General features: G+C 44.6%; 1 protein-coding gene across 1 annotated transcript in view; it reads left to right on the top strand.

Moving 5' to 3' along the window:
- The window catches only part of Gprk1 (G protein-coupled receptor kinase 1), a 112,719-nt gene that overhangs the window by 74,635 nt on the left and 12,896 nt on the right, over positions 1-25,188 (top strand). The window contains exons 2-10 of the mRNA XM_089573285.1: positions 5,229-5,305; positions 9,531-9,604; positions 16,379-16,480; positions 17,564-17,638; positions 19,677-19,738; positions 20,727-20,778; positions 22,056-22,147; positions 23,968-24,067; positions 24,666-24,747. Coding sequence (XP_089429411.1) covers positions 5,229-5,305; positions 9,531-9,604; positions 16,379-16,480; positions 17,564-17,638; positions 19,677-19,738; positions 20,727-20,778; positions 22,056-22,147; positions 23,968-24,067; positions 24,666-24,747 — 716 coding nt within the window. The remainder of the gene's footprint in view (positions 1-5,228; positions 5,306-9,530; positions 9,605-16,378; positions 16,481-17,563; positions 17,639-19,676; positions 19,739-20,726; positions 20,779-22,055; positions 22,148-23,967; positions 24,068-24,665; positions 24,748-25,188) is intronic.

The following is a 25,188-nucleotide window of genomic DNA, read 5'->3' as shown; positions in this document are numbered from 1 at the left end:
GGCCGCTCGCCCGTTTGGCTTGGCCAGTTGGCGTCCTGCCCACTTCACGCAATCAAGATATGAGTGAACAGTGTGAACAGTGAGTGAGCCCTGCACGCCGCTTCTCTGAAGCGAGCGACGGCGGCAGTGTCGAGGACCGTAAGAGGCGGTAATTTCGCCGTCGACGTAACTGGAGCGTCGCCGGAGCGCTCGATGTAGCTCGATGCACTTGGGAGGGACGGGGTGGTGTCGTCATAGCGACTGCTTTCATTTCGTGTGGGGGAGAGTCGGCGGGGAGTTACGGAGGGCTTTGCATTGGGCCACCGCCAAGCGTCGGTGTTCTTCCGCGGTAGAGTGTGCGTCTGCTTCTGTGCATGCCTTGCGGAGCGCGAGAGGTGGGCATAAAGAAAAAAATCGCACATTGCCTCGGGCATCAGAGTTATCGCATGTAGCGTGGAAAAACGAAGCGCTTTCGTTCGATCTCTGAAATCACAAAAAGAAGTAGTTTAGCTTCCTTATTGTTTAAGTTTAAGCTTTTTTTTTTTTAAGTTTTAGAGCCCTTTTGGAGGCAAAGCTGTCTTCAAGCCACCTCTCCGTTTAAAACTACGCCTTGGCGATAGTCACCCTTACTGACGTCGTCTCTTTTCTCGCGACGCGCTCATCACCATGTTCCTTAAGATGGTGCACTGTGGTGCCGCACCAGCGCAGGTGTATAGACTCCCATTACAACATTTTTGGCGCTGGCGGACGGACGTATACGTATTCGTTTCCATTGCCGATCCGTCGCCCCGAGGTACGACCCCTGGTACAGTTGTTCGTGCAGCGAGGACCCAGTAGGGGGCGTGCACCTGCGACTGCGCATGCGCTGTAGACGCAAGGCTGGTTGTATGCGCCTCCGCTGTGCTAAATGTCTAATATTATAGGATATTGGAGAGCCAATTAGCCCTGACATGCTATGGGTAGGCGGATGCCGAACCAGCCAGATGTCTACCTCGCATGCGCAGCGGCCGGACTGAGAGCTGCTACTGCGCATGCTCACCAGGCATATGTTTCCGCTTTTCTGGGACTCTGTCCTCCCAGCCCATAGTATTGTCGACGAATGTAGAGCGCTCGAAAGTTTTCTGTTTGTTCAATTGCGCACCGTCCTTTATGTACAACGTTGGCGTTGACAGCGCTTTATACCCTCGGAGAAAGGTATATACGGTGAGGCGCTGTGTGTTGACTGCATGCGTGTGTATGTGTATGCTGTATATGCCCCGTGGCAGCGCGTCCATGGCGTTCACAGCTATATGCGAAGCCCGTGAGCTGCCTTTTTTTTTCTTGCGGCTTCTTTCGGGACCAATCTTGTTTGGGGCGATTTTCTCCGCTTTGGAAAAGGGAGAAAAACACGGGGCGTAGCTCCCTTAATTTTGTGCGGCTTCTGCGGTCCACAGCCGGACGCTATTTTTTAATTTTTTTTTTCCGCGCTTTTATACGTGTACGGTCGCGCGTTCGGCGGGAAAAATCACGGACCTAGCGGAGCGCGCCTCTGTGCGCACGTTTCGAGCTACACCCGACCCCGTTTTCCACATTTCTGCGCATAACGCGAGCCAGGAGGACAGGTTGAGACTGCCAGCAAAAAAGACAAAGAAAAAAAAGAAAACAAATACCCCATGAGCTCTGATCGCGATTTTGAAAGGGCGCATTCGACTGTCGTACTTTCGCTTTGTTTCGTTTTTATTCTTGGGGCTCATTTGTTGACGGAAGCGAAGTCACTTTCTGGGGCACTCGTCGGCTCAAACATTACAAAGAAAGTTTTTTTTTTTAAACGCCAGAAAAACAATAAAAAGCGGGGGGGGGGGGGGGGGCAATCAGTGGCGCCGGAAATATGGCTAACGTATGCATAACATTTGAGATGTCCTTCCCCATATGGCAAGTGGGAATGTTGGGAGCTTTTCAGGGGTTACTCAATAAGTTGTCTGCCCCCGGTGTATGTTATGTCAGTGTTCTGGAGCTGAGCTTGCCAGTGCAGGTTGAGACGTGTATAGACATATGCAACACGAACAGTGTGGGTCTGCGGGGAAATTGAGGGATTCTCGAAGCTTCGTTCCGCGATTGAAATCCCCGACAAGGACAGGCAACATTACGCCTGAAGAAGTTCATGTATGGATGATTGCTGCATATCGTGGGGATGTTATACCTCCCTACATTACAAACAGAAAACAGTAAAAAGGGGTAATCAGTCTTCAGTCCCTTTTATAAACGGGAGTGCGCTGGAGGACAGCATATACTCCCTTTTTACTCCCATATAAGCATATTCGTGTTTAGATCGAGTCTACGGAGTAAAGTTTTGATTGAAGATGACCAAAGTTCAGGGCGATCTGTTGAAGCATCTTGAGAGTAAATGTGCTCTGTAGAGTGAAGGCCGTCAATTTCGAAGGTCATAGGGTCCGTCGAAGTCGGTGACATACGTAGCTAATTTTAATTTGGCATTTTCGGTATTGTTGGCCTGTCGGTATAGTTGACGTTGGCCTAAGGACGTTGTGAACTGAAGCTGAGCTGCTCTAGAGCTGTGTTACTGGGCGCATTTGTTTTTCAGTCCCGGACTGTCCGGGACTACTTGCGGACTCGAGTCCGGTATTTGTTTTTCTCGGGCAGCCCGAAAGCTCCGCCCACCTGCCTGCATCGCCATAGCAACGCGTTCGTTTTTAGCCTGTGGCAGTCCGCGGGCTGCTGAGAAGGCAGCAGACGACAGCTGCGCGCCGCGCTGGCAGCCATATTGAGTTAGACTCCGTGTGCATTTTGATTACTTTTCGTGTTCCTGGAGGTCGATATCATGCGTTAAACCTTCAAATGAGCTCCGTAGCTGCTCTCTGAGCCATCGCAAGACTTTTTGTTCTTGCATCTTCGTTTATTTTCTTGAAATCCACCGCACACGAACGCGCGTTCGAAGCTGCGAGCGCATATTGTTTGCTCGTGTCGCCAAGAGGTTCTCGTTCGCTTGTTTTGCGACATGCTGTCTGTACGCTTACCTGAAAGCATCGCAGGTGAACCACTCGTATACTGGAGCAGCTATAGAGCTTGTTGTCAACATTTTTGCGAAGGCTTTCGTCTATCTGCCGATCCGCAACGAGTTGGGCTACTTTGTGCGAACTTCGCCGCAAGCAGTAGCGGCGACTGCGAGCATACCTCCGAAGCTGAGTTCTGTAATGCACCTACGCTAAGCTGACAGTACAGTCTTTAAATCGACTCAGTATCATGATCGAGCGCACGGCGTTGCTTCGGCGTTGCTTCGGCGTCGTGGTGGCCGTGGCTTGCATCGTCTGCTAGCAGATGACAGCGTCCTTGTACGGTAACCGAGGTGGAGCCCGGCTCTGGCGGCGAGTTCGAAAGCAGCCTATGGCATGCCTATGGCAAGTAGGTCATGTGACCATGACGCTTTTCCTGTCCGAGCGGAAGCCGAGACCTGCCAGCAAGTAGTCCGGGACTGGAAAAACAAATGCGGCCACTGACGCTGAAACAAGGCAGGAACTGCACGCGAGCATAAAGGAAGGAGCGCCATGCAGCTTCGAAATGTTTGATCGCCGTGCAGCTTCGAAAATTAAAGCGAGGAAGAAAAGAAGGGAAAGGGAAGCGAAAGGCTGAGGAGGATGAGGTGTGCGAATCGGGGGCGCGGGATCGCCCGCGCTAAGCCGCGTTTTCTGCAGATCAAGAGCCAAGATCGCGTCGCGCTCGGAGGCTTTGACAGCGCGCGTGCGATGGCATCCTTGTTTACGGTCTGCCATAAAGTAGCTCGAAGGCGCGACATTGCAGACGTATAGCCACTCCGGCGAGAAGGCGTCATGGTTGGGCATAGGCTCGAGTCCTCTGGCGAACCGAAGTTTATTGGCTGCCGCAAAATAGATTTACGATCCTTTTCTTTTATCTGGTGGGTACAGCCGTCTGCGCTTAAATGAGGCAAATTACAGTGACCGGAATTAATAGATTCGTATTCAGTACTGTCAAATTTTACTGGTTCGTCAGTTATTGGTTTTAACTTGCATTACCCAGAAAAAAAAAACTACAAAAAATTGCCCAAAACTTGTTTGTAATTAGTTTTTTCTTTACTTAGAAAATTTCGTTTGAACATTTTATCACCTACATGTGTCGCATTTTAAACGCTCATGCTGTTATCATGCCCGCCTCTAGTGTTTGTCATGTTGAAAGTGCATTATGAGCTTTTTTAATGCATTTGAACTGCATAGAGCTGAGTGATAACATGCTTTTTTTTTTGGCACTTTCTGGTACTGGTAGTTTTGTTTGTCGTGTTCCAGTCACTTAATTGTACACTTTGTGGCCTTCACTTGCACCTCAAGCTGGGTTTAATGAACTGAAGTGAACACGGTGACATCCAAATTTCAATACGTACACAAACTTTTCTATTCCAGTTGTAGGAAATTTGTGTTCTAGATTTGTATAAATGTTGGCTTGGCACGGACATTTAACTCCCTATGCATGCCAGGGATGAAATTTTATTCAAATCTTCTATTCTCTTAGTGAACATTGAGCTGTTTAGTGCACGATTACAAAGCATGAACTGTGGGAGAAAAATGTTTCATAGTTAGAATGCAGCACCGAATCTGTTTGTGCTGCATTATAACTATGAAACACTTTTCTTCCACAGTTCGCGCTTTGCAGTTGTGCATTAAACATTAAATTTCATATGCACTACACTACAACTATGAAGCCACTCCAACTCGCCCAGTTTAGCATCCCATTGCAGAAAAACTTTTACTATGGTGCGGTGTCTAATGTAGAAGTATAAATGCATTGCTGAGCCGTTTTGACTCACTCGAAGGCCGTCTTTTGCCACTTGTGCATGCCTTTCCTTTTGACGCAATGAAGTACATGCAAAATACCGGATTGTGTGGATTTTGGGAGAAAGTGGCTCTTTAAGCAAAGAATAGCTTGTTCTAGGTTTTTCTTTTCATTATGAACCAAGTAACAAGCAATGAACACATGATTTGTCTGCATTTGTCACCACTCGTGCAGTTGCATGGTCTCATGGCTGTGTCGACACATTGCAGCAGCAAGTTTTATGTGGGTTTGACCACCCTCTTCCTGCAATTGCAGCAAGAATTGGGGTGGGGTGAACAAACTGACCACTGCGGATGAGGTTTCTTGCGGCATCTTGCTGTTAGCATCGTACATATGAGTTTCGTTGTCTTTATATGTCAGCATTTTGTTGCTTTTCACTGAAAAGGAACCGCCATCTTGTTCTGTCGTTGCAGTGTGCGGAGCGTGATGCACAAGCACCTCGAGAAAATGGGGGAGGTGACATTCGACAAGATCTTCAATCAGAAGTTAGGTGAGCGGTCTGTCTTCCCTCTGTGTTGTTCTCCGGTGTAGCCTGCTGGTTGTTTGCTCTGTCCTTTCCTTTCCCTTCACTCCACAGTGTGGCTAATCATCAGGCGGAGAGTTTATAAAATCCGTGCCAGCTTAACAGCGTCACTTAAACAAGTTGAAGAGGATTCACCAGTTACGGTGTACTCCTAGTTGGTGTGGCACTGCCAACCATGATGTGACAGGGAAGGTCATTTCTGCTGCTTACAGAGGGCATGCCAGTCTTTTTGATGAGCTGCAAGTGTGGTGTGAGACTGCAAACATGCTCTGCTGGTCCGAATAAAGACATAAAATTATGGTATTTCGACAAGGTCATTGTAAGAACATGTGCTACGTTAGTTCACCAACAATCTCTGAGCTCTTTCAACAGTGCATTCTTTCCTTACATATTTGAGAGCAGCTAGTGAACGCGTGGACTAATCAGTAATGCTGAATTCCAATGGCAGATCGAGACCGCTCCGTAGGATCGCGTACGGAGCGCGTCGGAGCGCGTAGCTTCGCCACCTCCCATTTTGCGATTGGAATGCGAGTGCTCTCTCGGGAGCGCGACGCCAGCGCCGCAGCGGCGAGCCGCGAAACTAGGCGCGCCGCCGGAGCAGACGCCCTGCTAGCTTCGTGTTCGAGTCCGACAGGAGTTGCGCGAGGCGCGATCTCTGCGTTGACAGACGCCGTCTCGGCGAAACAAAAAGGAGGTAGTACGAAGGCCGGAATGTAAAGCCAAAACCAAAGCGTATGTACAGGATGGTCCACCCTCCGTGAACACGCGAGTATGCGGCCGGAGAGCCAGTGAGCCTGTCCCTACCGTTCACGAAAGAAGTGGCGGACGACGAGCAGGCAAGTCGCTCGCTGCTCGATTTTCCAGCCTTGCGACTGCGAGACGCAAGCCGCTGAACCAATCAGCGAGACAGTCGAGCTTTCGGCAACGACGCCGTCCGCGGACACGCCGAGCGACGAACTGCGCTGCCCCCCGGACAACGTTTCTTCCTGGCTGCCGTAGTCGTCGCTAAGCCTAAATGCTTTTCATCGATGCCGCAGCTGAGGGCGCTTCGGAACTGGCCAGCGCTGTAGTAAAGGTGCTACTCGCGTCACCGTTTTACTGTGTTCCTCGTCTCATAATAAAATAAAGACATGACCGATTTCTGCGACGCCTCCAGCAGCGGAGCTAGCAGACAGCAGGCCAGCCGCACTGGGCGTCAGGAAGAAATTTGCTTGTATCGCAGTTATCACTTCTACCAGCAACTCGGTATTGGCCAACGATCCTCAAAAATGATTCATTTGTTACATTCCTCTACTCCAGGGCTTGTTATGAACGCGAACAAAGAATATTAGCGCATTTTTCTGACGCCGGCGGCAGGCCGGCAGCTTCACACTCGCTGTCCGTTTCAGACGAATCTTCACTGCTGGACTCAGAGCTTTCAGTGCCCGAGTCGGAACTGTCACTTCCATGAAGCAAAATTAGTGCCGCACGGCTCGAAGCAAGATCATTGCCGTCCACTGTTGACTGGAAAGTGCCCGGCTCACCACGTAGCGACGACAGGAACGAAGCGTCTGCTGCCGGTCGCGACCGGAAGAAGACGCGTCGGAAAAAAAAACGTCACGCGAGGTTCCGGTCAAATCTGCCGATTTCGGCGGATCAAGTATTGCTGCTCCACGGAGCGATCCGGGATTTACGCCTGATCCCGATCTGCCATAGGAACATACAACTCGCGCTCCCATTTTACCATTGGAATACGACTGATCCAAACCGAGCAGAAAAACTTGATCCCGATCTGCCATTGGAATTCAACATAACATAGAGAAGATGATAATCTGCTGGGGCATAATGTTCCCGGGCCATAAGATGACTAGCAGGATCATTAAGCTTTGAGCTATCTAGAAACATTACACTTGTACTGGTCACAAGGGCTTGGATCAGAAGAAAGGAGATTAGTGTCCACGTGTTACTCTTCTTTAAACCCTTGCCTCTTGTTGAAGCTGTACTGGAGCTGCTGGTATCTGCATGCATCTAGATCAGCCTCTCTCCTCATGAGGAGATGTGGAAACAGTAATGTCAGTTGTGATCTTGGTTGTCAGTGTCTGGTGAGGGAGTGTGTCACGTGCACTACAGTCGCTGGCAGACATACCTTCACAGCAGTTCTTATCTTGTCACTGGGTTTGTGATGGGGCCAAGCACGTTGATCAGGGGCTCAAAATCTCTTGTGGGTGAAGGAGCCTTTAATTCTTTACTGTTTGGAGTGCTGGGAGTCCTAGAGGAATTTCACAATGTTGCTCTGTGGCTTTAGAAGTGCCAAATGTAAAGACTACTTATACCGTGGAAGAGTGTTGGAGCTCTTAACTATGTTGTTTTTTCATTTGAGCGTTATACCAGAGGGTTTTTGTTTTACCCTTTAGAGATTTTTCTCTGAAAAATCAGCAATCGGTACACCGGTGCGGTCTGTGTAGGCACGTTGTGCAGCAATGTGGACATTATGTACTATACTCAGAAAACGAAATGTAAACAAAAAAAACTGAAATGCAAACACAAAAACACGAACATATTAGCTCTAGGAAGGGAAACACAAGCCAGATTTATTAACATTTCTGAAGGAGAATCTTTGGACCTTCGAAGGATTGAGCTTCCCCTGGTCCAGGTCTTCTCATTTTGTTTTTCTTGTTTCAATTGTCTTGTTCTGTTTCATTTGTCGAGTATAGTACATGAAAGAGGTGAACTAAAACATTGTCAATTGACTGGAATTAACTTATCAAGTTTTTAATTTTTGATTTTAGGTTAAAAGATTATAGTGCGAAATCGAAGGCTGTCAGCATCGAAGGCGAGCCCAGTTTTTAAATTTTCCTAGTTAGCATTGTGGTTCGAAATATCGAAGGTGAAAAACATGCCTTTGAAAGCTCATTAAGGTGACTTTCCCTCTTTCCACATTGATAAAATGGCGGCTCTCGCATTTATACATTTCTAATACAGCAAATACAGATGCATTTTGTCTGTTTTACAATGTAGAAATATCTAACGTGATCATGGCAACAATGCTACATACACTAAGGCCATTTTATAAAGTGTAATGCAGGAAAGCCAATTCAGTGAGCTTTTAAAAGCATATTTTTGGCACGTGTTATTTCGAACCACAGTATCAATTAAAAAAATTTTAAAACTGCGTTTGACTTCGATATTGACTGCCTTCAATTTTTCAGTATAATCTTGCACCTTAACACCAAAAATCAGAAAATTCATTACTTAGTTTTTGTTAATGAATCGAATAATCTAATAATAGAGCCCTGTCATGTACAGTCTTGCCAAACGTAACCAGGCTGCATGGTTTGCTTCTCAGTCATCTATTAAAGCTATTATGCCAGCCCTCAAGCTCTGAATCTCTGAATGGTATAAAGAACCCCTGTCCACACTTGCAAAGAGCTTTTTGATCTTTAGGGAAGCCGTAAGGGCTCTAGTGTACGAATGAGAAGCAAACCATGCAGCCTGGTTACTTCTGGCAAAGACTGTACTTATACCCCCCATGCTGTGCAATCCACCTGCACAGGCTAGACCAACGTATCCCGCACTGTTTTTAAAATGAAAGTCTGTAAAGGTTTAAAAAAGTCGCTCTTTAGAGCATTATTACTTGAGATAGCCAACTTGTCATCAGCTTGTCATCAGTTATTGTCATCAGCTTGTCATCAACTTGTCACCAGAGAAGATGTTTTGCTCAGATTGTCACTAGGTCAGAGTAGCCAGCTTAATAGCAAAGGCTCGTAACTGAATGTTTTAGGGCAGTTACTGGTCGCATTCTTGCTTGTGTCGCAAAATGCAGGGGCTGCCAGTCCGTTATTCAGTCGCAGAAACTTTAGTGTTTACTTGCATCCAGGTTTGCACCCGAACTTATCTTTTCTTGTAGAAGAGAAGGGACAGCTGCTGTGCTCTCTGTCACATGATGGCCTGCTTTTCTCGCAATTTAATCATGACAGGGGACCTTTTTCAATGACAAGCCCCGTTTTTTTGTTCACTTCAGCCACCATGCTTTGTTTTGCTTTACCTGGCTTCAGGTGTTGAAAAGTGCTTGTCGACAGCGACCTGTCAGCGCAAGGAGCGTTATTACTATTTTTTTTTTTTTCTGCACGAGGCTGCTTTTGTGCACTGTGTTCTTGCACATCTGTCCCTCGTGTCACGTTCCTCATCCGGGCTTGCGCTGTTTTCTTTCCAGGCTACTTGTTATTTAAGGACTTCTGCGACAACGTCTGCGACGAGCAGGTTCCTCAGCTAAGTTTTTACGAAGAGGTGGGTGACTTTCTCATTCTTTCACGCTTTCCGTCCCAGCTGGTTCATCTTGTACACGCTCGAGTGTGTGTGTGTGTGAATGTCGGTCTGTGTGTGTGCATGCAGATGCAGCTGTGTTGCAATGGTCAGAGCAGTTATCTTGTCGCTGCCTATTGTGACTGGAGGCGTGATGTGCGCCGGTCTTGGCGGTGACTCGCTCTGTTGACCCTTCCTTACTTTTTCTTATTTCTGGGCCGGCCAAGATGGATCGCGGTCCATTGTTTGGCCCTGGTGTCGCGTCCTTCTCCCACTTCTCACCTCTGGGAACTTCTGCAGCCACAAATGTCATTGCACTGTTTGTCGAGAGTGCCCTGAGGGCGGGCCTCTGACAGGAGCAGATAACGAATTCATTTCAGATGCTCATGAATGCAGTGGTTTTTACGAGTTCCTGAGGCCGTACTTTCGTGAAGAAAGCATGATAAATGCAAATATATTCAAAGCACTTGTGTATGCTAGTGCTTTGAAAAGTACTTGTGTATGAAATCAAGAGGTAGAAACGGGTTTGAGCAGGGCATGTAATGCGAAGGCAAGATAGCTGCTGGTCCTTAAGGGTAACGGAGCGGATTCCAAGAGAAGGCAAACGTAGCAGGGGGCGGCAGAAAGTTAAGGGGGCAGATGAGATTAAGAAGTTTGCGGGAATACAGTGGCGGCAACTGGCAAAGGACAGGGTTAATTGGAGAGACACGGGAGAGGCCTTTGCCCTGCAGTGGGCATAGTCAGGCTGATGATGATGATGATGGTGCAAGGAGGGTGTCTTGGCTGCTTTTTCATAGTCTCCTCTGGGTGACGAATCAAGAACTTGCATTGATGGTTCTCGGGTTTTGTGAATGGCACGGCCAGAACAGTGCAAGGGGTTGTGTCGCTGTCTGTACCGCTCAATAAACGTGTTGATAACTTCGTTTTATGTCAAGAAAAGACACGTAATAAGTGCAGCAAGATCTGAGGACTATTTTTTTGGTCGATTATGGAAAAGCTTTGATTAGCTTAACTTTCGAGGCTTATGTGTTTGCCGCTGGTGTCAGCTTGTGCAAATTGCCTGAGCAGTTTGCTGCATAGCCTTAGAATGCGCACCATACACACGCCACATGCAGATATGATCTGTGCTCTGATACTTTTTTTAATGAAACCAGTCTGCTCGCCACCATTGGTGTTGACACCAGGACAAATTTTTACATGTGTTACCGCTTGAGGGGTCTGTTTCCTGAATTTATGTGTGTGCCTTTTTCTTGCTCTAATGAAATGCATCAACAAATGGTTGCTTGTCCTTTCATGCGATATATGTATGTAGCCCCTTTGCCAAAAGTAACCGAGCAACAGGTTCTTGCTTCTCAAACGTATAACGGAGCGTTTACGGCAGCCCTAAAGACCCAACGGTGCCATAATGTAAGGACAAGGTCTCACCTTACTCTACACAGAATCAGAGCTTAAGGGCTGCCATGAGTGCTTCGCTACGCGGCTAAGAAACAAACCACCTGTGCCCGGTTACTTTTGACAAAGGGGGTACATTTATATGTTTAGGCAACGGCGCGTATTAAGCGAGACTAGCTACTGCCAATATATGTCAGTATGCATTTTTTGACATAGCTGTTCTTGCGTTGTAACTTTTTCGTTGCGTTTTCTTCATGCAACTAGTAAGGCAATGTGCAGCACTTATAATACACTGAAGTCATGTTTAAGTCAGTGAACCGTACTGGTGTTCCTGCCCAGCACACTTATGTGGAACAGTGGCTTGGGAAGCTTTGTGCATGGGGGTACAAGTGGCGCTCCTGCACCGCTACATGCCCTTTGTTTCTCCTCCTTCTATCTGGTCTCCTCCACAGTTCAGCAGAGCTTCAGTCTATTGCTTATTTGTAGCCGTTGGAAGGGAACAAAAGCGAGCGTGCCAACAGCACAGACCTTAAAGGGACACTGAGGAGAAATTGAAGTTGGCTTGTATTGACAGAATACCAGCTCCTGATTACAAAAACACCACTCAAACTGACAACAAAGCTCTTGTAACGTAGAAAAGAGCAAGAACCAAAATACAGGTATCGCCGCCACAGGCCAAACTCGCAAGTACAAGCGGGATGACGTCATAGGACAAAACAGTGTTGCTAGAACAAATGGTTCTAGCAACACTCGGATACGAGAAGCTACGAATCACTGAGGTGCAAAGCGCCAATGCATGCGCAAATCTCCTTGATGGCGCCAGATGGCGCCACGTACCCAGCAGCTACGCGAGGGCCTCCAGCGCCGGGACCAATCAGCGCCTGCTCACCTGCGATAGCCGGGCTCCCGGTATCCCGCTAATGGTAACAAGGTACACGGTATGCTAAAGGTGTCTATTTGCGAGAACTTCGTTGACGACTTCGAGAACGGGATCCATTGTAATGCTGGCAAAACGCCGGTGCAAATGTAAACGAAGCGACGGTAGCGACGGCCGATAGATGGCTTCAACGTGCGGCCGGCGGTAGCTTTCTTTTCGGCTGATGCTAGGCCGCACTGCTGGCCACCAGAAATCACGGAGTCTGCGTTACGGCATGTGCACGTCATGTTTCACGTCACTTAGTCCTGTGTCGTGATAAGAGAATCCCAGGTTTGAATCAGAGCGGCGGGAAAAAGTTTTTCAACTTCGAAACCAAATTTCTTAGAAATAAATGCATCTTTCGCTGCCGGCCAAGTGGCAACAATGCCATGAAATGCCGAACTATCGGATTTTGCTTTAAAAAATATATCAATAGAGCTCTCCTCACTGTCCCTTTAAGGGCAGCATTCAAGCGACGTTTTCGGCTGTTTTGGGCTGTGTTGTAGTTGTCATGCGTGACTGATGATGGAGTCGCTTTGCAGGTCAATGTTGTTTGGCTGCAAATAGAGCAAAGATGTCCGTGAACCTTTCACGGTTCACACAGCTGACTGCTGTAATTCTTTAACCTTTTAGCTGGAAATGTTTTTCTCGTGCCAGATGTTAGTACAGGTCTGACATTAGAGCTTGTCAGCAGTCAGTGCTCATTGAAGTTTGTGGCAAAAGTGATCTTTCTGTGGGTTGTAGTACTGAAAAAAATTCAGGGGGCGCTTTGACTGTCTAAAGTGCATAGAGGTGAAAGCATTTTCCGCTCCACTTTGACTGCCTCTGTGGCACTGGTGACGTCACCATCACACATAATTAATGGCTAATTACTAAGTAATGACAAAATACTAATCAATGACTAATTACTGATTAATGACTAAATACTAATGAACTGCTAATTAATGACGCTTAAGCTTCACCTTTAGGAGTGCAATGGGACAGCGTGTTGTAGGGCTGCCAGGGAACACCACCACCCATTCAGCGCGACCCTTTTTGAGGAAAGGAAATGGCTCAGTAATTCTCTGGCAGTAATTTTCTGTCAGGAAGGGAGGAAGTGGGAGTGAAAGAAGAAAGAGGGGCTGTAATGAAGAAAATGAATTTGAGGAAAGGAAATCCGGCAGCAGTAACTGTCTCACAGACACCCCTCAAAAGCATGACACCTCTGCTGATGAGCTTTTGCTGACAGCCTTCTGTCCACAATGATGAGGCATTAAAGGCTTTCGCCTTACTATGCATTCAACTCAGGGATTTCTTTCTGTTTATGTAATCGTTTATTGAACTCTGTCATAGCAAAAAGCCATTTACAGCTTAAAGAACCTTATGCACCTAATTTTATCATGTTTCGTTGTGTTTTTTCTTCTTTCAGATGATAGGTTAGGCATTAGAATACATAGATTACTGCATGCATCATATTCGCCTACAACTACTAAATAATTTGTCATTGAATTTCTTCTCTCATGCTGTTTCGGTTTTGTTGGTTTCATCAGCCAAACGATGGGTGTGACGTGTAGTTGGTGTTTAGGTCACATGATGCACTAGAAAAATTGTAATATAACCCCTGAAACGTAGTTTTAATTCACTACAATACTTAAGCCAGATTCTTTCACACTACAACACCTGAACCAACTGTTTTCAAGACTTGGAATGACAAGAATTGATCTATCAGCAGTTATAAAGCTGATTTTTTATTCCTCACGTGACCTAAACATCAACTACATGTCACGGCCATCGTTCGGCAGTTGAAACCGAAACTGAAACAGTGTCAAGAAGAAATTCAATTGTAAATTATTTAGCAGTCGTAGATGAACACCACCAGGTGTTCCATATATACGAATGTCTAACACATTGTTTGAAAGAAGAAAACACGCAAGCAAAAATGTGCTGTCTGTAGTTCTTAAAGAAAATTGCTAAATTTAAGGGATTGGTAGGGAAGATAAAGTAATGGCAGCAAAAAACATAGCCTGCAGTTGTGAAAGTGGTCGCAGTATATCAGTTGTTGTATTTATTGAAGTCCAAGAGAATATATTTAGGTATCTTTTCATGGTGTGAAAATTTATTGTAGCTTTTGTCCTGGTGATATGCAACGTTATGAACGTACTGGTGTTTTGAAACTAGTAAAAATATTCTTGCTGGAAAAGTTTTTTATACAAGCTACGCTTACAATGTCCATAATCTAAGCCTTTAAGAGACAACATAGTGAGAAACATGTTAATTTGTGGTCAGATGAAGGCATGTTGCTTGAAATCACCTCATACTGATGAAGGTTCATTCAGAGGTCTTCATGGAATTGTTTAAATAGTAAGTACAGAACTTTGTAAATTATCGGTGAGTGAGCTTTGTGAAAGTTGTAGACTGCCTCTATAGGTATGGTATGTAGAAGAATTCCATTACCACAAAAACTCTTTCAAGATGTGAAGAGGGTGCAAGATGGGTCAGCACTTGATTTCAGTACTGTGCGACTGTGCTATGCCACTTGTGGTCATGACACCCCACTTGTCAAGTATTGTTGTGCACAGGCAGCTATATATGTTAATTTCTGAAGCTTTTTGTGCGCTGTCTATCTTTGGTTTTGTATTAACCTTGAAGGCTGACATTTTTTTTTCTGGACCCTGCACTTTGAGTAATTTTTTTTTATGCTAGAAATGCCTGCTTTAAAGAAATATTCCTATACTTCTATTGTTTTAGGTTTAGTGAAGTTAACTCTTTCATGCAGTACTTGCTACTTAAATTTTAAACAATTGTTTTACCACCTGTACAGTATATCCAGGCTTCAGGAAAAGGTTTGGTTTAGTTTTTGGGGTTTAACGTCCCAAAGCGACTAAGGCTATGAGAGACGCCGTAGTGGAGGGCTCCGGAAATTTCGACCACCTGGGGTTCTTTAACGTGCACTGACATCGCACAGTACACGGGCCTCGAATTTCTCCTCCAAAGAAATTCAGCCGCCGCGGCCGGGATCGAACCCGCGTCTTTCGGGCCAGCAGCCGAGCACCATAGCCACTGAGCCACCGGGCAGTTCTATAGTTTTAGATTGCATAACAACAACATTTATAGTTTTTTTTTGTACATGTACAAAGTTTCGTACGAAGTGTCACAGCAATTGGAAATAAGCAACATCAGAATGTGAGGTTTGTGAGGTTTGTCGTATGAACACCTGTTGGATCGTGGAATCACTTCCTGTTTTGAACGTGCATATGATGCTAGGAATTTAGAAAAAAAAATGCATTGGTATTAATTATTACTGGTGGCCAAGTCTGTCTGCATGAAAATGACATAGGGCGTGCTACCGAGTGTATTTATTTCAGAAAAAATTATTTGCTCTGTTCGCTAGTTCGCATAAAAGAGAACACTTTCTGCTATATTAAGGATGCTGAATTTGTCTGAAATAACGAAATCACTGCTAAGTACAGCACACCCTGAGAAAAAGCTGCCAGTTTGTTGTGTACGCAACTGTGTGCAAAGTGCCTCAGAGAGTTTGTTTGTTTGTTTATTTATTTATTTATTTATTTATTTATTTATTTATTACAATACCCTCAGGGCCCGCAGGACATTATAGAGGGGGTGGGTGAAAAAAGAAAAAGAAAAACATAGTAAGAAGTACAGGCAAAAAAGGCAAAAATCATGATGCAGACACGTGTTCGATGATATGCTTGGTGATAAGTGGCTTGAAAGATGGCGCGTCTTCAATGCAGGCGATATGGAGTGAAAGGTGGTTCCACACAGTGCTAGTCTTCGGTGTGAAAGAATTAAAAAGCACATTCGTTTTACAAGTTTGGATGGAAACTTTATGCGGATGATCAACACGTGATGACACGTATGATGGTATAGAAGAAAAAAATTCCTGTTTTAGCGTCTCGTTATGAAAGAAAATGCTGTGGAAAAACTGAGGCGTGAAATTTTTCTGCGAACTGCGAGATTAGTCAGACCAAGTTTAGTTTTCATTAAAGAAACACTAGCCATGCGAGAATAATTGGAAAGGATGAAGCGAGCTGACCGGTTCTGAACAGATTCTATAGCATAGACTAAAGTGAGTTGTGCAGGGTCCGATATTGATGATGCGTATTCTAGCTTTAACCTTGCTTGAATGAAACAGTCAGCAGATTAAAGAGTTGAGTGGCCAAGTGCTTCAGCCTCTTGTAGGCCACTATGAGCAACTCGCTGCCTTCTTCATCCTTGTGTTTTGTTAAGCTCATCTCCGCCGGTATGGCTTGGGTTGCAGATATGCACGCACTGATGCACTGGCTTCACGTGACTCCCAATGTTGCTGATAACATATAGCTGGCAGTTGGTAGCTGCTGGAACTCTGACAGTGATTGTGAAAAACAAGCAGATGCAGCATATGGGAAAAAAGGACCTTGGCTGAGATGTGTGAAATGAAAAGAAGCATCACGGGCACCTTGTATTCTGCGCAGATCAAACGCTACGAGAAGCTGGAGACGGCCGAAGAAAGGCGGACAGCAGCGAGGGAGATCTACGACAACTACATCATGAAAGAACTCCTCTCACACACTCATGTGAGTCGCTGGAATGCTGCACGGCTCAAGGGATGTGCGATCCCATTCGTGTCTGTTGCACAGAGTGTAGTTACTGGCGAATTGAGCCCCTCTTAGTACATAGGGATGTAATCGGGATAGTCTTTGCTAACTCCAAAAATTCAGCGAATTATTCTCTGCAGTAGGAATCGACCCTTTTATTAAAGCGATTGTGTTAGGGCTTCCGGTCAGTGGAAGAGGCGTCATCGGCGTTGTGTCAAGAAACCCGCATCACATCTTCTTTTCTTGACATGGCATAGTGGCGCCGTCATACGGCAGCCATTGGAAAACTCCTGCGATGATTTGAGCTGCTGCCTCCCACAGATGGCATGTGAGCAATGTAAAGCTTTCTCAGTGCGGAACCATCCTTTGTGGCCATCTGACTGTATGTGCAGTGCAGTGAGTAGTTATCAGTGTGTGTGTGTGTGCGTGTATGCAGAAGCAACATTATGTGTATAAACTGCAATGTAGAAGAGTTCAAAGACAAGATTGTGGAAACTGTGTTATGATAATTGTAATAAATATGTGAATATGAATTAAGGACAGGGACTGCATGTGAAGAGAAATCGCTTCATACCCTTAAAAGTAAAGCTTAAGTGTCCCTCTAATTTAATTAAGGTGGGTCATGGGTAATGCAGTCATGAAACTCCTCCTGCCTTTCAGTACATTCTAGAGCGAGTGTATGGTAGTAGTACTGTTCCTTATCTTAACTTGCTCTATGCACTGATGTTGGTACACCATTTTTTATGTCTTCATTCAGAGTTAGAGGTGGTAATTAAACACCACTGTTTAGTAACAAATTATTAATCTACTAATTTCCCATTGATCAACACCAGACACAAAAAAAAATTCCCCTATGCCTTATTTAGTCACGATGACTGTTGACTTGCTTCATAAACATTTAGCAATAAATATCATGCACTGCGAAAGCGGGCAGGTCTCCCATTGATCATTATCCTATGATTCGGAACTGTGTGCTCCGTAACTAACAGCTGTGGCTGACTACTCTGTCTTCAGTTGTGTAATTTATTTTTTTTTCTCCATTTTTGCCCTTGTGCCCAACAGAATTACTCTCTCGAGTCTGTAGGCCACGTCCAAAAGTACCTCATGAGGAACGAAGTTCCTGTTAATTTATTTCAGGTAAGCCTTTCTGTCAAGGAATTCGAATGCAGGCTGGCACTGTAACGCATACGTCTTGTAGTTCTTGTATTTCAAAGACCTGTGGTGTAACACAAAAGGTGGCGGCGCTTTCTTGAAGGCACTGTCTCAGTTTGGGACCTGCATTCAGTGTGAACACGTGTGGGGACAGTTAAGTGCAATCGGCAAAGCTGTCTTTGCTAGCGGTGACCACAGGATGCAGCTTGTTTGGGCCTAGCCCGTGAGTGATTAGTCTCTGCAGATACCTTCCTCTGTGAAATGTCCTCCGTGGAACTGCTGTTGGTCACAGTTAAAAGTGTGGTTTTTCCAGTTTGTGTCACTCATGAGGTTGAAAATAAAAAAGCAACAAAAAAAGGGCACAAATGAGCACGTTTATGAACGCAAAAGCTCATGCCAGAGTAAGGATTGTTTCCAAATTCATCGCACGTTTAAAGTCTCGGCTTTTTGCCTTTCGATGCATATGCTCAGTGTGAGGAATGCTCTTCAGAGACCTCTTCGTGGCCTCTTATGTGGCCGTGATCCTTTGACATGGGACGCACACGTGGCCTTATGTTGTTGTTGTTGTTCATGCCAAAAGCGGATGCCAGACCGAGCGAAACCTGGTCATGTTGGGACAGGTGGGCGTGCGAGCAGCGAACGTCAGATGTCGTGCAAGAGAAATTGCTGTGTGCCTGCTGCGTGCACGCATGTCCTGGGTCACTCTCTGGGAGCAATAATTGTGGACGGGGTACGAGGCCTTGGCCTCTGCGTAATGATGCGGTTGCCTGCACTGGCTCCAAGGCCAAGACGGGGAGGTCTTTCGTTGGCATGCGGTTGGATCTGCCCTTTCTTTTTTTAAGGTCCGAGCGAACTTTTTCAAGGAGTAAGTTTTTCCACAAGCTTTATTACTTTATAAAAAAAGAAGCACTAAATTAGAGTTCGATTATAGCAGTTAGTTTCAGAATAAGCTGTACAAGACACTGAGAGACCACTTGGCTGTGATCCAGAACTTTTGTGATGTTTGAATATGAATAGAGAGAAGACGTCATGAATGTCCATTAGTGTTCGTGTGAGCTATTTTATGCGTAATTTAATAATTAATTGCATGTCATTTTGATTTGCTTCACTATGTTGTCCCAGTCAGAGGACTTCGCTATTAGTTGAGCCAACGTGACCAAGAACCAATCTTCTATAGAACCAAGCTTCTATTGTGTGAAATGCCAGCCAGACCTTGTCCCACCAGGGTTTTTATTATAATGTGGATTGTGGGTTATATCGTCAGTCACATTAATCATTCAAGAAACATGAACAGCTTTATTCAGGGGTGCTTTTATTGTGCAAGAATGTATCTGTATGCATGTGAAGTGTGGTGGGCACAATTCTAGGTACTCAGAACTCAAGTTCCTGATAGCAAAGTGTTGAGGCATGCAGTCATTCTTAGCATCCTCTGAAATTTTTATAAAAATCATTTTCAATGAAAGTGAAGTGAAAAAAATTCTAGAAATTGTAGTTTTTGCTATTAGGCTTATAATTCGTTTCACTTCTGTAACATAAATGCGCCTTTCTGCACGGCACCACTGTGTTACGAGCCATTTCCGAGAAAAGGGGGGCAAATGTTTGTAAAAAAAAAATAAAGATAAATTGGGCTATTTTTGGGGGGCAAAATTTAGACTATTTTGTTACTACTACTTCTGCACATTATTTGTGCCAAGTTTCATCAGTTATTGTATCATCATACGTCTAGAATTATATTATTGGTGCACATATTTTATGACTATTCCTTCTAAAGTCTAACCCCACCTTAAAAATTATCACATTCCAATAACTTGTGGGGTACAGCACACTGCCAAGATCAAGAGGTTGTAATCAGATTCTGAGGACTTAATCAAGTAGCTGTTGCTGTTATGTGCGTTCCTTGTAGGTGTTTCCGGAAACAACTGTTTTTTTACACTCTACATGCCATTTTCACCTTTGTGTGCACTGTTTGCTTTTAATGTCCATTTCTGCTGCCAGCCAACTGTCCTTTTTTCATCCTTTCCAGCCTTACATCGAGGAAATTTTCAGCCTCCTAAGGGACGATATTTTTAGGAAGTTTATTGAAAGGTGTGTTGCCTTTGCTTCTCCTGTTCTGCGGCATTGCTTGCCTGTTTGCTGGAACTGGTTGCCTACTAACGCTGCTTTGCTCATCAGTTTGAGCTCATGTTTTGCTCCCTTCATTTTTGGCTCAAACCATTGCAGTTCGTAGTTTATGTTATTTGTAACTTGCATCCATTTGCACTGGTCACATTTCTCTTTCTCCAAATGTTTCTCATTGCAAGCGGATCAGTATGTGGCCCTAGCATAAATGCTGTACGAATTCCAGTCGTCTGTTGGAGCTTTTTTCAGTCATAAGCTTTTGACATCCTGTTGAGTTGTAGTGTTGGGGTTAGTGAGGAAAAAAGTGTTCATGCTGTGTAAGTGGGTTGTCCTGCTTAGTGATTGAGTTATGTTGTAAATCATAGGTTGCCTCTGCATGATGGAGTAATTGTCTTTGTGTTGTTGTATCAGTGGGAAACTAATATTAAGCTTTACTCAAGTTTTTTTATATCCCTGAAAAAAGTTTGCATACAAGGCAAAGCTTAGTGGATGAGCTGCTCAGATGTGTTATCTTTGTAATAAGGGAGTAATTACTCATTCTTATTTGGAATCTTATTTGGGCCTGCACGTTGCAAGCATTACACACGCTAAGTGTTTAGAAAATGCGCTTACGCTGTAATTATGATTTTTATGGCCACTGGAGGCCCTTTAAGCAACATACAAAGGCAACTTATATCATTTACAGTATTTTCTTTTTATGATTTATAGGCAGTTATATTTTAGGTAAAAAATTGTTGCACTACTACTTCCCCATCATCAGCTTCACAAATTAAAATGGAAAATAGAAGCATTTATCGATGTTTTCCTCGAATTTAGTGGCTGTTAGCTTTCTTCATGTGTGTATTGTAACAGACCTCTCAATTCTCTATCCTTGTCTGCTAAGTCATTTACAGATGTTGCTTTAAGCTGAAATGATGTAACTCCACATCGTCTTGTGTTGTTCTCAACATTGCAGTGAAAAATATACAAGGTTTTGCCAGTGGAAAAATCTCGAGCTTAATATTCAGGTAAGTTGTATGTACATTTTTTTTTATACTTTGTTTTTGCTGATACCAGCTGCACTGTAACTGACATTTTATGGCAGAGTAATTTCGAGGACTGCTTTCACATGGCAGGTGTCACTGGGCACGGTTTCAGGAGTGTTGCCAGCTAACATTTTTAACACATGCTACAATTGAACCTCGTTATAGCGAACAGGTAAAAGATTGTAAAAGTTCATGCAGCCGAAATTCACAATATGAAATTTTGTCAGACGCACACAAGAGCAATTCAGTTTAGCCAGTGAAGGGACAGCAGCTCAGGCCACCCTTACTATAGAGCAGAAAGAAATCTTTTCCGAAGATTTAGCGTTGTTTTGAAGGCGCTTGTGGCGATTCTGGAGACTGGAAAAAACAGCGCCAGATGCCAGCTTGGAGGGGCTTCCCCGCATCACAGCACTGTTCGTGTAGGAAGTGGTACACCAGAACGAAAGCTACCAGCATTTTTACCACTTCTGTGTCAGCTGATGGGACGTAGACAGCGGTACCGAAGGACGGTTGCCGCAAGACTACAACATTCCACGCTGCTATACCTTATGTGGTGATTTTGGCACGTGCGAGATTAAAGTGTGAACTATGGCGTGCTCAGATGTTTGCCGCACCACCACCAGCCACTTGCGTGGCGTGGCAAAGCCTGCCATTGGAGCAGGCTTTACTTTGTTCTGGAGAGTTTGATATATCCGTTTTATGACTAACTGCTTTTTGTATATGGAGCAAAAACTGCATATGTTTGTTAAAAATATTTCTGAGAAGAGTTTGATATAGCCAGTAATGTATCAAGGCTCAAATGTACAACACATGCTTTCCACCTGCTGTGTTGTGTTCTCGCTTCCCTGGGCACTGGTTTAAGTAATGAACTATGACCAGCCGGTGTCTTTCAGCACGGCTGCTGATGCATTTTCCTTCAAGGCTAAGCACAACACCCAAGGAGTGTCTTTGATTTCACCTTGGCCTATGTATTACTGCACAGAAAGAGACATGATTATTCTAGTGTAGTGAGGTAGCTTACCTAACTGCAAGGCCATTCAACGTCTGAAATTACTAAGCATAATATAGAGTCCAAATATTTTGTTTCTAAAAAGTTGCGATCAAAAGTTTGAGTTGCTGGTCTTGTACAGTGCCCAGGAGGTACGCCTTTGCTCACTTACACTTTTGGTTCTGTGCTGGGTCACAGGTAGCTCCTTTTATGTACAGCATGCATAATGATGTTGCGTGGTTTACTATTGTTTTTTTGTTTCATTGATTAGCTGACAATGAACGACTTCAGCGTGCACCGGATAATCGGACGTGGCGGGTTTGGCGAAGTTTATGGCTGCCGTAAGGCGGACACTGGAAAAATGTGAGTCACCCATCTGTGTACCTTTAGCTGGCTCTGTTACATTGGTCCACCGTGACTGGCACAATTTATTCGGTTTGGTGAAGTGAGCATTTTTCCGATGCTAAAAACCAGCCTTTATCAGCCACAGAAAATGTCTTGTGCTGCAGTTAGTGAAACCATTGGAGTGGTATAATTTTTTTGTTTGGTCAGTGGTTTATTCCTTCAAGCGGTACACATTTACTGGTTCTTTTTATTGTTCCTGACTCAATTCTCGGGCATTGCGACTACTGACGTTTTATTTTGAGATATCAGAAATCCTAAACGCACATAAATTTCACCCTTTTTCGACTGCATAGACATGCAGTACCTTGTGGTGTATATGAAAATGCTCCTTGAGCTTATGATGTGTGGACACTCATCCTGCAAGGCACTTTGGTTTTGAGTGCCCTTGTAATGGGCTAGCACTGTCAGTGCTAATTAGAGGGACAGATAAAGAACATTGCTGTTCTCCAACCACTGTATGTCCGACCACAGGTCCTTTGTGGATCAGTGCATAACATGGTATATGATTTGATCGGCCTCAGTTGCCTGTCTTGAGCTACAGTTTCTCATGCCCTGCCCTTACACTGTGCCCAGCCATCCCATTTAAAGCCATCCCATCTTTCTGAGCACCTGATTAGAACAGGCTTACTGAGTCTGTGGGAATGAGTTCAGCAGGTGTAAAACACGTCTGGCGTCAAAATCTGGAGTGAATGAAATGAGGTTTAGCTGTAAGAAAAATAGTTTTGGGATAGGTGTAGCTGTAACTGTAACTGTGACCTCTGTTTCCATTTTGAAATTTTTCACCCATATGTAGTACTGTTTTATGGTAGCCTAATCTGCTGTTAACATGTTGATGTACCGTTAAGTGCAACTGTGTGTTTTCTTTTTGAGCGCAATACATTGAGAGTGGCATCGTATTTTTGGAGCCACTCTTTTTGTTACAGGTTGTTTGAGCGTATCTTGTTGATTAACTGCATTACATCTTTTAAAGGCCCTTTCGCTTTGTTACAACAAATTGTTTGTCTAAAATATGCCGCAAAAAAACTAAAAACGGAGCTGGGCTGCGCAGTCAATGGCAGTGACCGAGCCATAACAATTTTATGCCATCTGCATTATTTGCAAAACGGTCGTGCACTGTTGTATATCTAACCTAGTGGTTGCAAACAGTGACTGAGAGCAGGCTTTACTTCATCTTTTGAGCAGGTGGGGAGCGGGTATCAGTTTTCATGGTCGGAGAGCGTTGGAATTAATGCTACCTATTGCAGTCACTAGTACGGAGGTCATGGAATGGTAAATTTAAAACCGTATTGCGCAGAAATAAAATGTTCCACATCTTTGTGGTCTGGTTGAAGTGGTCAGGACTGAGACAGAAGTCTTGCAGTGTAATAATCGCTGAAGTACCTACATCTTGGAACATCTCTGGAGTTTGATTTTAAAGAATTATGGCAAAAAGATGATGTGTACAGTCTTCACAAAATTACATTTCAGTAGCATGGTGCTATCATGTCCTGGTAACCGTCCCTAACCTGCCAGTTTTCTTTTTCTTTTTTTTTTGAGAACAGGAGCAGTCATAGCTCTCGTTTCAGCTGACTGCAATGAAGGCGGCTAGTGGTTCACTCAAGCACTTAATTGTGAACACAGTGTTTTTTTTTCAGGGGTAATGTCTTGAACATTCAAACGAGCTTTCTGGAAGGCTTTCATTCTGTCATAAACTATCGGGGCTGTACTTAGACATGCCTTGGGATCTCGCATTGCAAATTATAGAGCAGTGAGTGACGTTGGTCTCCTTCCTTGTGCAGGTATGCGATGAAGTGTTTAGACAAGAAGCGAATCAAAATGAAGGTTGGAGAGACGCTAGCCTTGAACGAGAGGATCATGCTTTCTTTAGTCAGCACGGGGGTGAGTAGTCAGCAGCTCTTGCCACCTCAGTCTCTCTCTCTTTTGTTGCGAGCTTGTGAATATCTCATGATTTTCATCTGTGTCATGTTTACTACTGCTTTTGCTGAGGTCAGTCAGGTATACAGTGAATGAGTTGCTTGTGTGATAGTACCATGAGCGGCTTTGAGTGCGATCAGCTGCAGTTACTCCACCGTTTGTGAGCATCTAATGCAGCATTTTTGAGATGCATCAAGACTTGCTATATGCTGTTTATATCAAGCTTTTTCAAGCAGTGGTACTGTCTGTGTGTTTCACTTTCACTTGAAGTCGTATGATTTTGTTTCACACATAGAAATTGCAGTTTAGCCTGGCAGTGGTGACTGTATAGTAGGGATGGTGAGGAGAACTACTTAAATGTATAGTGTTGCATGACGCACCTTTTTTGCACCATGATGCACCTGAGAAGGCCTTTAGTGGCTCAACTGCATTGTAAAAGGCAGTGACCATTAGAAAGAGAAGGCTGTAATTTTTCAGGGTTGTTTAATATTTATAGTCATTAAAAAAAAAAGGGGGGTACTCCTGTCATCTCACGGCAGTTCTTTTTCACTTGCCCCGACAGGAAGACTGTCCTTTCATAGTGTGCATGACATATGCATTCCAAACACCAGACAAGCTCTGTTTTATTCTGGACCTTATGAATGGTAAGCCCCGCCATTTTATGAGTCTCATGTCTGCATTGCCATTGAGTTTGGAAGGGGGTACTGAATGAAAAAAAAAAGCTAGGAAAGCGTGTGATCCTTCCAGAGCTCCGACACTTGTCTTTCTGCAGCTAAGGGGGTGACCATTTTGGTTACGGCTGCTGTACCGTGTGCAGCTCGTGGAATGCAGCACTGTGCTACCTTCTTCCCTTTTATCATGTTTTCTAATGTTTTCTAATGCTGGGATGACAGTTCCCATTCTCACATGGCACCTGGTGGATTCCATGATATCCAAGAATTCAAATCTGTACAGGCTCTTGGTAAAATGTGCAAAGTTTTTTTTTGTGTTAGCCTCTAAAATGGTGATATAATCGGCAACTAAAGCTTATGCTTCTCCTTGCAGCGTCAGAAAAGCGTGGTGAAGCTCGGTAATGGCACCACGGA

The sequence above is a fragment of the Amblyomma mixtum genome, chromosome 2 (assembly GCF_055824585.1).
Source record: "Amblyomma mixtum isolate Tamu chromosome 2, ASM5582458v1, whole genome shotgun sequence".
NCBI classification, from domain to species: Eukaryota; Metazoa; Arthropoda; class Arachnida; order Ixodida; family Ixodidae; genus Amblyomma; species Amblyomma mixtum.
The sequence above is the reverse complement of the archived record's forward strand: the minus strand, read 5'-3'. Positions and strand labels throughout refer to the sequence as shown.